Source organism: Globicephala melas, chromosome 19 (genome assembly GCF_963455315.2).
Source record: "Globicephala melas chromosome 19, mGloMel1.2, whole genome shotgun sequence".
Classification (NCBI taxonomy): domain Eukaryota; kingdom Metazoa; phylum Chordata; class Mammalia; order Artiodactyla; family Delphinidae; genus Globicephala; species Globicephala melas.
The window spans coordinates 50,455,648-50,469,047 of NC_083332.1; the positions used below are offsets into that span (position 1 = coordinate 50,455,648).

Consider the following 13,400-nt stretch of genomic DNA (forward strand, 5'->3'; position numbering starts at 1 on the left):
TCATCGCTGCTGACATGCAGGACCCCTCTGCTCGACCCCCGCCCAGGGTTCCTCCTCAAACAGGCCTTTCCTGACTACATTTGTCTTGTGCCCTTAGCATCACTAGACATTACTGACTCTGACCCGGGCACCCACTTTGCTGGCCTCACCAAGCATGAGAACAGCATATTTTCTTCCTTTTTTTGGCAGTGCTGAGCCATGCCGAACAGCTTTGCGGATCTTAGTTCCCCGACCAGGGATCAAACCCGGGCCAGCAGTGAAGCCCCGAGCCCTAACCACTGGACTGCCAGGGAATTCCCAGAATGGCCTCCTTAAAGAGCCTCTCCTTACAAGCAAGAGGTCCCTGAAATGGATGAAGCTAGGGCCCCATCTTGCTTGATTCTCACCCCCGGGGCCTTCTTATCCCACATAACAATTACTATCCACCCCCCACCCCGAAGTTCCACTTTCAGTCATCTCCGGCAATCCTCAAGCTTTCACCCTCCAAAACAGGGTCCTTTTTATTCTGTCCTCTGACTCTACTCCCCCCTTCCACCAGGGTTTTTCCATCATTTCATCATTTGCTTCACGCTGGCGACCTGATCGAGGGCAGGTAGTCCCACGTGACCCCTCATCAGTGCGTGTCCCCCAGGCCAGAAGCCCAGCAAGTTAGTGCGAAATCATTTCTTCTAAAGCCCTGACAATGGAGGGGTCACCTCCATGCTGGTCGCTCTCCCTGTTTATAGAGGCTGCTAGGGCTGGCAGATGAAATGAGATCTCCTACTAATTCACAGGAAGTAGAACTCACTGCCTGAGGACCAATCCCTGGCACAGTTTGGGTGTCTGAAAGAGGGAAAGAAACTCTCTGCTCGGTAGCTTTGAGCCCAACTTGGAGACGAGAATATGGTGAGAAAGCTACACGTCATGGCCGTACCCCCATGCTAGACACCGTAACCCACAACCCACAGCTTTCTCCCCAAGCATCACCACTCAGCCGTTCATCAATATACAAAAAGCTCAGCCACGGAACCTCCACCCCGCCCACCCAAGCGCATCAAGCATCAGTGGCTGTGACTATTCTTATGACTTTGCACTGGCCCGGGTGATGGGGCTACTTGTAGACCGGTTACTCGGGCCAACCATCGTGCAGATCCAATGCTGGAACGTACCACTCCCGCTTGCAATTGCACCACCTGGTGGAGAAGCAGGAAGTGTTGGAGAGCCCTACTGAGAAGGGCTCAGGCCACTATGCCACCCAGCCTGGGGCAAGGGAAATCCCTTTATAGGCAACTGGTCCTCTGGAAGCAGTGTCTGAATGACACTCGCCTCCGGTTTCCTATACATGGAATATTGCTACCAGCTGGCCCTGCTATTGCCTGTACATAAAACCCCTCTGGTTATGGGAACTGTGATCTCACGGTCTCTCCTCTGCCCTCACAGATCGGTCCCAGGAAATAGCATTCCTAAGATCCTCTCTAGCCTGGAATATAAACGTGCACAGGATCTTCACATGCTTTGGATGAGCTCCTTGGGAGATGAAAGGGCAGCTGCCTATGCCGTGGCCGAATGTGCCCCTGAAGACCCCGGGGAGCCCTTCACAGTTAGGTTCACTAGGGAGCAGTAGCAGATAGGCAGCTCAGTCCTCAGGGAAACCTCCGAGTCACATCAGGGTAGCCTACGACCAGCCCATGACCAGTACCCCAACCGACAGCCACATGGGAGGGTCGCCGGGGTGACTGCCTCTCCACAGCACCTCACCTCTGAGATGGATTCATGGCTGGAGAGGACACCATCTCAGACGACATGGCCCCAGCCCAAGTTTGCCACTGGAGATGCCTATACCTCTTGCACCAGAGATGACACCCCAGGGACACACCACCACGTCAGAGACCTCACCATTTCACGTGCCCAGATGTTGAAATATTACCCAAATCTTCGAACAGATTCCCAGAGTCCCCGAGATCACTGACCTATTCTCATGGCTGGACGCTTTAAGTTTGCGACAATAGCTACGAACAACATCGCAGACTGTATGTTATTATAGGATTTGTACATTTAGGATTTAGAGGTGTACTTCATAGGTTACAATGTGCCCTACCCCTGACTTCTAACTTATCTGCTACCCAGGCTGTTAGTGTCCTTTTACCACTGACTCTGATGCCTCAGCATCACAGGGTGGATTGTAGTGTAAGTGCCAGACAGTGAGGTGTTTTGTTTTGTTTTAATCTTTTGGCCGCACTGTGAGGCATGTGGGATCTTAGTTCCCCGACCGGGGATCGAACTCAAGCCCCCTGTGTTGGCAGCATGGAGTCTTAACCACGGGACTGCCAGGGAAGTCCCTGTTTGGTTGGGGTTTTTTTTTTTTTTTAGATTTCATTTATTTATTTATTTTTGGCTGTGCTGGGTTTTCTTTTCTGTGTGTGGGCTTTCTCTAGTTGCGGCGAGTGGGGGCCACTCTTCATCGCGGTGCGCGGGCCTCTCACTGCCGCGGCCTCTCTTGTTGCGGAGCACAAGCTCCAGACGCGCAGGCTCAGTAGTTGTGGCTCACGGGCCTAGCCGCTCCACAGCATGTGGGATCCTCCCGGACCGGGGCACGAACCCGTGTCCCCTGCATTGGCAGGCAGACTCTCAACCACTGCGCCACCAGGGAAGCCCTGGTTGGGTTTTTTTAATTTTAAATCAACTGCCTGATAAACTTGCTGAGACACTCACTTCAAAGACAACTACGTCACATAAACACGTTGCCAGTCGCACGACGAGGTAAAGAGTCAGCCCACCCCCACGTGATGCTGCCGCAGCTGGGCTGGAGACCCACTGCGGGAACCTCGTTCGTGATTAGCAGCACTGCTTTGTGGCGTAAGCAGAGGAACGGCTCCTGCCTCATAAAGCCCACAGTCTAGCCTAGTAAACAGGTGAATCCAGTGGAGCATAATTAGTTTCTAGCAGAGGGGAATACAAGGCTTGTGAGACCTCGGAGGAGGAAGCATCTAACTCTGGTTGAGGCAAAGGAGGCCTGAGGCAAGTTGGAGGTGCCGCAGAATGCCAAGTTGTTTACTGAGGCCACTTAGCCTGCTGGTCGCCCGTCCTTGATTTCTTTCGATCACACACATTGAGCAGGGCCCCCGGTAGCGGTCCATCTATTCTGCCCCAGCGCTTCCAGGCCCTCCTAACCAACTCCATCACTCCGCGGGCCAGGACCCAGCTGCCCGTCCCGCCCTGCCACCATCACGGTAACTGCATCCTCCTGGCAGCTGCTCGTAGCAGTGTCTCCTACTGCCCAGGCTGGCCCAAAGAGGGCACCGGGGGGTGAACTTCTCAGCCAGCCTGGTGCCCCTCCCTCCAGCACATTCCTTCCTACTCTGGTGCGCCTTCCGGGCCTTCCCGTGGAAGCCAGCCACTGGGTATCCTGCTTTACACAGCACGGCCACCCTACCACGCCCGCTTCTCTCAGCCTTAAATCCCTTCTTCCACCGTCTGACCTGGTCATTCTGGCATGTGGCCCTCATTTAGTGGGGTCCAGGGCTGGTTTCTGGCTTCTAGGAGCCATCCAGGCAGCAAGTGGGCAACCATCCCTGGGGGACCCGGCTAGGGTGTTAAATCCTGTGTCCTGGGAGAGGGCTCCCAAATCAGTAATCTCTCCCTTACCTGATTTTATGTTCTGACCCCACTGGATCCAGGGCTCACCTGGCCTTGCTGGCGAGGTCCTGCAGCGCCCTTGGGACACGGTTTCTTTCCTCTCTTATCCGGCCCAGCACACCTCCAGGAGTGGAGGTGGGGCCTGTGCGGAGGAGCCTGCGGTCCTGCAGGGCCCTGACCCTGGCCTGGCAGACCCGCCTAGCTTGACCGTTTACGCTGCTCTACGACTACACCCTGGGCCCTGTGCTCAGCTTTCTCACCAGGGAGCCGCGGAGGTTGGGCAGCTCTGCCTGTGCTCCCAGGGAGGCTCTCTGGCCTTCACACCTAGCTTTTAATGGGCTATGAATCACTCTCAGCTTTTCCTTTCCTTTTTCTGAAGCCTGAATTGTGCTTAGCAACAGCTACGCCGTTTCACCAGCCTTACAGTTTCTCCCTCCCCCCCCCCGTATTTCACCAACTCCTGACATATGGGAAAACCCACTAGTGAATTCTCTCCCACCAGACGACCATCCCAGTTTGTCAGGGGTGGAAGTCTGAACAACTTCATCGTTACCTTGTGCCGCGGGCGGTGCCGCCCCTACCAAGGGGGAAGGTGTCCTCACGGCCACAGCCGGCAGAGAGCGGTCCAACTCCAGAATCCCGTCCTAGCGCCTGCTTTCTGGAGTCCACCCACTCCTGGTACCAAGAGTCACAATTCGAGCTTCCGGGGAGCAGACTCTGAGATGAAGGTCAGCACCAGGAAGTGAATCAGGGAGTGCTTCCAGGATCAACACCTAGGAAGGGAAGGGATGGGCCTTTAAAAGCCAGCTGACCAATCAGGGATGTGGGCCGCCCAGAAAGGCAGCATGACCTTGGTCAGGAAGATTCTCTGCAGCTGAGGAAATTGCCAGAGAGGGCTGACAGCTGAGGGCTGTCTGTGGGCAACACTCCCTGCAGCTGGGGTGTGGGTCAGCGCTGGAGGGGGTCTGGGCAGCTCATCACCGTGTCCGCTAGCTGTGGGTACAGATGTCGGCTGATAAGTGACTGGTGTACGATGTGACACTCTCCAGATGTGAACGATGACCATCCTCTTCTGATCGGTCCAGACATTTCAGTTAAATAGGAAGCTAGGTGATCTGTGGACAGAGAAGGTTGGCCATATGCCCTAATTGTGCCTAAGGAAGAATAGGAACACTGGATGGGCCAAGGGAAGTAAGTCAGAAAGAGAAAGACAAATGCCATATGCTATCACTTATATGTGGAATCTAAAATATGACACAAATGAACCTATGTATGAAACAGAAACAGAATCACAGACATAGAGAACAGACTGGTGGTTGCCAAGGGGGAGGGGTTGGGGGAGGGATGGAGTGAGAGTTTAGGGTTAGCAGGTTCAAACTATTATATATAGGATGGATAAACAACAAGGTCCTACTGTAGAGCACAGGGAACTATATTCAATATCCTGCGATAAACCATAATGGAAAACAATATGAAAAAGAATATATATATGTATAACTGAATCACTTTGCTGTACAGCAGAAATTAACACAATATTGTAAATCAACTATACTTCAATTTAAAAAATTTAAAATAAACAAATAAATAGTAAAAAAAAAAGAATACTGTATGGGGCGGCCTCAGCAGGGCCCATTAAGCACACCCTGCCTTACAGAGGGTCTGTTTGCAAACGGAGACAGACTCCCAATTAATCATGGAATTTTTTAACTATACTGTTCAGTGTAACGCCTAATTGGAAACCACTTGGGTATGCAAATCTACTTTTTCAACTGCAATATTTTATGAAATTTAAATACAGATCAAGTATTCCTGATGAAAATTTAGCATCCTAATTGAGATGTGCTGTAAGTGCAAGTTACACACTGGACTTCAAAGACCTAGTATGAGAAAAAGAATGTAAAATATACCATTAATAATTTTAAAACATGTTGAAATGATAATAATTGGATATACTGAGTTAAATAAAATATATACGTAAAATTAATTCACCTATTTCTTTTAATTTTTTTTTAGAAAGTCTATGAGATCATCTAAAATCACCCATTGGGCTCACATTACATTTCTAAGTCAGAAGCCAGGCACAGACTTGCAGTTTTCATATGGGCCACGAGGTGGCGATCTTATCCCGGGATTGCGGTTTTCAGACTCCGGGGGAGGGTTGGCAAAATGGTTGGCAGAGGTGAAGGCAGGTCTTGCTAGTGAGTGAAAAAGTAACTTAACCAGGCTTGTGTTTGCTACTGCATTTTTATACGCATCACATCCCACATTCATTTGCATGTAAATGGTTTTGATGTAGATATAAAATGCTTGTACTTTCCTCTCCAAGTTTGAGGGGTTCCCCCACCCCAAACCTCCAGTGTTCCTTAAAACACTGGGCTTTAAATAATATTTTAAACACTTTACTTTGTGACTCCACTCCTCTGCCCAACGCTTCTCTCTCATTTTTCTTTTCTCCCTTTCACATGTTCATTCTCCAAATCAGGTTCCGCTATCTGGGGGCTTTCTTCCGTGTCCTTAGTAATTAAATGGTATGTGTAACCTTAATTTCAACATATTATGACCCACTATCAGAACACCTAAAATTCCACCAGGAAGGGAAAGATATTAGGAAGAATACTGAAAGGGAAATGCAGCAGGGAGGCCAATGCCATTCCTTCCCAGATGCCCGGTGAGTGTGGACTACCAGCTGCCTTCCCAAAGACTAGCCTTGTAGAAACTCCAGAGGGAAAGAAACATCAAGATATGGGACCTGGGAGAGGATGATGTGAACCGGGGTTGTGCGTGACCGACACGTAGTGCCGTGACTGATGGCGGAGGCTATAGGTCTGACTGTGGGAGGATAAAATGGGAAATGAACTGTTGTAATTCTGTCTGCTTCCCCCCTAAACCCAGTGCTTTGGGGGCAATAGATGCCTGCTCCAGGCCCATCTATGACAGAGAGTACAGGAATCGTCGGGATAAATGGGTCTTACAGAAATGTGCAGTGAAGAACCAAGGAGGATAGAAAGACCATCTCCACAGTCCCACTCTGCCTTCCCAATGCCCATCTCCGGGGACTGCACAGCCTGGCCGAGACTCCTGCCTTCCAGAAAGCTCCATGGGCCAAGCTGCCTCCAGCAATTAGTCCCTGGGCTCTACCCCAGGATGGAGTCCTGAGCAGGGAGGATGAGATACAAAGACTCAGCTTCCTGAGAGGGGGGTTGCTGGGGTACTGGCAGCCTGGAAAGGGAGCAGTAACACCTCCCCTTAGTGGGTGACAGGGACCACTGCAGCCCCACGTCGCCCAGGCCACACAGAGAGACATGTGCAGACAGATGCTTTTATTGGGGACCCTCAGGGTTGGGATGGCAGGAGCCCTGGGCTCAGTTGGCGGCCAGGATCTGCTGTACCCAGGGGATGAGTGCAGTAACACGGGCGTACACAGCAGGTGTTGATGTGGAACAAGTGCCGCTGCCCCAGGACACAATGCCCACCAGGGTCCAGGCTCCATCCTTCTGGCAGACCAGGGGGCCACCAGAGTCGCCCTGCAGGAGGAGATAGGACTTGTATTCAAGCCTGAAAGGGAGTACCAGGGCCCTGGTGTGCCCTGACCTGGCAAGTCCAGGGGTGCAGACAAAGCACAAGTGGGGGCCCAGTGGTTGTGCACAGGAGACTCAGATCTGCTCAGATGGCAGCCCCAGCCCTGCCACCTACTCCTGGAGGGCCTGGGGCAGGTGGCTTATCCTCTCAGCCTCCCCATCAGCTGTAAAACAGGCTGAAGCGTCCAGCTCGTGGGGTTGGTGTGAGATTAAATACGCCTGGGAAGCCCCACACCACACCTGGCCAGAGCCGGCCCTCACCAGGGGCATCTGGTCCAGCCCTTCACTGGGGCACTGGGCAGGGCATGAAGTTAGACAGGTCATGGCAGAGAGGAGTGGGCCTCCTGGCCTGGCCAGGGGAGGCACGGGCAGTGAGGGCGGGCAGGGTGGCGGAGCTAGGCTGTACCATGCAGGAGGAGACGCCGCTGGCGCCCGCACAGATCATCACGTCGGTGATCTTCCTGCCCCAGTACTTCTTGCAGTCGGCGTTGGACAGGATGGGCAGGGTCGCCTGCTGCAGCTTGTCGGGGATCTTGTGGGCTGGAAGGACAGAGGGTGTGGGGTCAGGGCCCCTCATGCCACCAGCCCGCCCCTGGGGAGAAGAGACCAGGGGCCGCCTGAGCCCCGCCCTCCCCCTGCAAGGTCCCAGTCTTCCTCCATCGCGATGATCGTGGACACCGAGCTTCGAACCTTCCCTGACACCTTCAGGGAGTCTGGGACGCGGCTCCTCTGCGATTCCACACCAGGCAGCGGGGACTGTGCTTCCAGCAGCTGCTGCAACAGGTCCTGCCTCGGAGCCCCGCGCGCCCTGGGCCCTGGCGGCCACTGTGTGTGGGTGGAGGGGCCGTCCTTCCCCCCCAGGGAAGGGGATGCACGTCCTTCTGACCGGGGACACCGGAAGGGACCCCCGAGGGAGCACCTCCCTCCTGCTGCCCTTTCCCGGCTGCTTCTGTCCTGTTACGGGACCAGCCGGGGGCCGTGGCCGGGGCAGAAGAACTCAGGACACCGAGGAAGAACCTGCGGATCGAGCAGTGCTGGGGGGGCAGTGGGGGGCCGGTGGGGGGCACCTGGGCGCTCAGGCCTGAACCCGACCAGGACACTGGACTCCGGGCCCAGACTTCAGGGGCGCTGGACGCACCGCCCTCCTCAGTCTGGAGGGAAATCCGGGCTGTCCCTCTCCTTGCAGGTGAGAGGGGGCGAGACTTGCTGGTACTTAGGTGTTTCTTCAGAAACTGTTTACGTATATATTATTAACCCTCATTTTTATTCATGTCTGGTAGCCTTTTAATTGAGAGCATTTTAAATAAAGAAATGGAAAGATTGATGACTGTATAGGAATTTAGACTAAAACATTTTTAAAAGAGCCACATGTGTCCCGCCTGGAGACTCCTGCGGCTCAGGCCGCCCCTACCCCGGACACGCCTCGTGGATGGAAAGGCCACGGCCCGCTCACCGTTGTGCTTGGTCTTGCCCCAGCCCGTGGTGGCGCACAGCGTCCCGGGGGGGAAGTTGTCGTTGGCGCTGGGCAGGCACACGGCGGACACGGTCTCGCAGAAGTGCGCGGGCGTGGCCAGCTTCAGCAGGGTGATGTCGTTACGAACGGTGAACATGTTGAACTTGGGGTTCTTGAAAACCTGCGGGTGGGGCCCAGAAAGACGAGGTAAGGCCCTGGGTTAAGTCGGGGATCTCCAGGTTTCAAGGAGACCAGCTCCTTTCCTGGCAATCCATTCAGCGGAAACAGACCCATCGGAGCCCGGAATGAGAATCCTGAGACCGGCCTCATCTGCGCTTGGCTCCTGTCTCTCAAGCGGCCGAAGGGTCTTCGTCCCCCTGCCCCTGCCTCCAGCCCCGCGGCTGATCCCGGGGTGGCCCAGCAGGGCCTGGGCATACCTTGGCAATCTTCAGGACCTGGATGTTCTCGGCGTCTGAGCCCTGGTCAAACTCCCCGGCCACCACCAGGTCAGAGGTTCTGGGGGAATCACATGGGGGTTGAGGACTGAAAACGTGCCCTACTCCCCTCCCCCACCCCAGACTGGAGCCCGAAGCAGAACCCTGAGCCCGGGCCCTCACTTGACCCCGCAGTGGGCAGCGGTGACCACCCAGTCCTCGCTGATGAGGGAGCCCCCGCAGAAGTGGAAGCCGGTGCTGTCCTAGAGGAAGATCGGAGGGTTAGCCCTGCCCGGACACCAGCAAAACCAATCTGGGCAGCAGCCCCCAGCTGGGCTGATATCCCAGTGCATCCCCCTACTCGTGTGCAGAATTCCCCCCTCACCTGCAGGGACACCTGCCAGGGCCAGGAGCCAGGGACAGCCTCCTCCCCGTTGACGATCCTGGACAGGCCACTCAGCACAGGGTCGATGGCAGGGACCCCGCAGCCTGAGGAAGGCGAGGGGACGAGGAAGAAGGTTTGAGACCCGGAGCCAGTCTGCAGAAATCCTGGTTTGTAGCTCAGCTGCCCAGGCTGACTCAGGACCCTCTGCCACACTCCCCCCTCCTCCAAAAAACTTCTCCTGGTGCCTTCCACCTGTGGACTCAAGGATCCCCACATACAGCCTGCTGACCCCAGTATCCCATCCAGGGATGCAGAGGAACAGGGCTGCTCCCACCCAGGGCCACCCTGCCTGAAAGAGCAGAAAACAGGCTGAGTAATCGGACTACCCTGCCTGGACTCCTAGGCCCCACCCTTCCTTGCTGTGAAGCCTCAGAGCAGTCACTGAATCCCCGATGCTCATTTTCCTCAGTACACTGGGGAGCAAACAATCTCACCTCACAAGTCAAAGCTCACCCATTAGACTGGTGGGGCCTGGGGGGTATGGAATTCAAATCTGATAACCCCAGCCCCTGGGGGACCCAGAATTCCGACAGCTGATGGGGTATGTTTTACACTGAATTCACTAGTCCCAGAGATTTCAGGAACTCTTCATTGTATAAAGTTTTAGTTAATTATTTAATACAACGGGACTTTGATTCTTTGATGCCGTAAAAGGACACGTTGAGGAAACTGAAAACAAAGGACCTGAATTGTCACAAAACAATGAGAAAAGTCACGTGTACTTAATGTGTCCCTGACGCATTTGCTGTGTCAGGACCAGGTGAGTTCTCGGCACCTGCGTACAGGTTTTACAATTTGGCGACAGTAAAGAAAGTTGGGCAGGTACAGCCCTTACGACCAGCCAGGCCACCCGGGGGTCATGCAGGCCTTGCCGCATGCCCGGACCGGCATCCCGCCCCTGGGGACGGGGGGATGCACCAGCCACTCACTGAAGGTTGTTATCACCCAAACATGTCATCAACATAATCCACTTTTTTGTAATAGCAAGAAGATTAGAACATCAGCTGTGACGTATTCACACAGCCGAGTGTTTTACAGCGATTAAAGTCAACGAGCTGGGTCTTCATACGAACCGGGATAAATCTAAAACCACCCGGGTGGGAAAAGGCATGTTATAAACTTGATGTGGCGGATAACACAGTTCATGTAAGTTCTTACAAATGTTACACTGTGTTGATGGACTTACGAATGTGTAGTAAATTTGTAAAACCCCCACAGAAGTGACACGCAGTGAGCTCAGAATAGGGGTCACCTTCCGAGGAGGAGAGGGGACTCTAGCTGAATCTGTTTTATGTTTTAAAAAGAAATACCTGAAGCAAACCTGGAAAAAGATAACATTCGCTAAATCCCAATGGAAGGTACATGGATGTCATATTATTTTTTGTATTTTTCACTATTTCATCTTTTTTTAATAGAAAATGAAACGCTTAGCAAGTGCCCAGAAGAGTAAATAAAAACCCCAGGTGGAGGCCGTGGGAGGGCTCTTGCTACCACACCCTTCTCTGCCCACAGCTCCCCAACTTGAGCCACTTCTGGGGCCTCAGATCTCGGTGCGGCCCAGACTGGCCTTTTCCACCCTTCCAGTGCAGGGTGTGAGGGCTCAGAAAGCTCCAGAAGGACCCCTCTCCTCCCTGCAGGCTCGATTGCCTATCGGGGTGTGAGGCCCAAGGGAGCAGGGAAGGGGGCTCAGATCTCCCTCTTGGCCAGGCCCCCAGGTTGCTCCGGACAGAGCCCCTCCAGCCTCTGATGGGGCCTGGCTGCGGTGCCATTAGGGGCTCAGGGAACTACTCCTCAGCCCCCTCCCAGACCTGGCTGGCGCCCCTAGCCCCAGCACTCACCGAAGGCGGCCCCCAGGAGGGCGAAGGAGGAGAGGAGCCAGAGAAAGGCCATGCTGCTACCGTCAGGGAGATATGGGGCACCTGCCCCAGCGGCTCCTTTTATATCCCCTGCGACCCCACAGGCCCAGCCCAGCCAGAGAGGCCTGAGAGCCACCCTCCTGTTATCCAGGAACCTTGGGCGATAAGCGGGACGGGGGTGGGGGGGACGAGCCCCCTTCGAAGCCTGTACTGGCTCTCAGCTGGGGACATCCAGCCCCTGGAAAAAGGGCAGCTGCCCTGGCACAATGTCACCCAGGAAACTTGGCAACGCCTGGCATCCCCAGGACACTGCGGGCAAGGCCAGTGTCCAGGCTGGGAGCTCAGGCCCTGCATAGCCCAGCTCTGCAACCAGAACGCAGGGCCGGGGGCTCTGCCACGCCCAGTGCACCAGGGAGGATTCCCAGCTCCTCAGTACAGGCAACCCCACCGTGGGGTCCAAAGAATCCCAGCTGGTCATCACTGGGGGGCCTCGCGTTCCCATCGAAGAGGGTTTTCAATGTGAGATTCAGGATGGGACTTCCCTGGTGGCCCAGTGGTTAGGACTCCGTGCTTCCACTGCAGGGGGCACGGGTTCGATCCCTGGTCGGGGAGCTAAGATCCCACACGCTGTGATCCTACATGCCTCGCGGCGCGGCAAATAAATAAATAATGTTTTTTGAAGTGTAGTATCATACAGAGACGCCGTGTCATCCAGAGGGTCACCTTGAAACCAGCCCAGCCAAGCAGCTTCAGAGCCTGCATGAGGACACATGTAGGCATGAAGGAATCGCCCCCATGGGTGGCTGTGGGCGGGTCACAGGCTGGCAAACATGCTGACTGCCTGTCCCTTATCTGCCGCTGAGCTCACCCGAATTCTCTTCTCCTGTCATCATTCTCAACTTAAGGAACTGGTCACCACATAACACTTGAGTTTCATATAAAATGGGGCTTTGATTTCACACCATCAAATGACACATGGAGAAAACAGAAAAACGATTTTAATTGTCACAGAACAACGAGAAGAGGACAGATGTAGGTAATACACCAGTGATGCGTTTGCCGTAAGTGGAGGCCAGAAGACTTGTCAGCACCATGGGCACAAGTTCCTTCTCTCCCCTGGGACAGCGCCTGATCTGGACACTGGAGCACCCACGGGAACAGAGCACAGGGCACCCCTGCCCTCATGGGTCCAAGACCCCAGTGAGAGACACAGACAGGAAACAAACAAGAAAAGAACAGGATGAGTCTGAGAAACCTGGAGAGGGTCTGGAAAGCTGCTGCCCTGGACAATCCAGCCTGGGCCTCACTGCTGAGCCGGTTTGAGAAGGAAAATATGCTGACTGGGTGAACTGCACCTGCTTCCAAGGCCTCCGGGGCTCTGCGGCCACAGGGCCATGGTCATCTAGGGAGAAGTGGGTCAGAGCAAACAGGACAATGTCACAGGTCTTGATTTGGACTTGATTAGTTTTGAAGTTTTGTCTCTGAGTTGTAACTTTAGTTTTGTTTTGGAGCTGTAAATTTAATTTTGTTTTAGAGTCGTGTGTTCTCTGCAGGGGGATGTTCAAACTATTTAACCACTGTTGAGCAGAAGCTCTGACCAGGGAGAACAGTGGCTTCGGCAGGGACTGGCCCGCGGAGGCCCCGAACCCTGTTCTCTGGGGGAGGGCGGAGACAGCCAAATTTCAGGGGGCAAACAGACTGGGGCCAGCAGCTGCTTGGTAACCGGGTCTGAAGCTTTGTGATATTTTAACAGACTGGGTTCAGGCCAGGGATGTCAGCCCTGGCTTTGAGCATAAGGAATCCATATTGAATTCCAGGCCAAGGTAATTTATGTAAATATTAACATTTGCTGTTTCGTTTTGTTTTTCCTTCACTCATTCCAAGCCGGTAGAAAAGACATTTGTATTTTCCTCGCCTCGAGGACTTTTCCAGAGCAGGAAACGGAAGCAGCCTGAGGCCACTGGCTCTTGAGGTCTGTTGGGAAAGTAAACTCTTGGCGAGCAGAGTACAGGAGGGATA

General features: G+C 54.1%; 1 protein-coding gene across 2 annotated transcripts; it reads right to left on the bottom strand.

Annotated features, from left to right (window-relative positions):
• Positions 1-6,948: 6,948 nt before the first annotated feature.
• LOC115856808 (chymotrypsinogen B) lies at positions 6,949-11,415 on the bottom strand. 2 transcript variants are annotated; one of them, XM_030863328.2, is made up of 7 exons: positions 11,364-11,415; positions 9,466-9,569; positions 9,264-9,343; positions 9,084-9,162; positions 8,647-8,827; positions 7,600-7,733; positions 6,978-7,139 (listed from the first exon to the last, which is right to left on the bottom strand). In XM_030863328.2, the coding sequence occupies exons 1-7, from the start codon at positions 11,413-11,415 to the stop codon at positions 6,978-6,980; spliced, it is 792 nt and encodes a 263-aa protein (XP_030719188.1). The 2 variants fall into 2 exon arrangements, with proteins under 2 accessions (XP_030719189.1, XP_030719188.1); XM_030863329.1 differs by lacking the exon at positions 7,600-7,733 and having other exon boundaries at positions 6,949-7,139.
• Between the last annotated feature and the right edge of the window lie 1,985 nt (positions 11,416-13,400).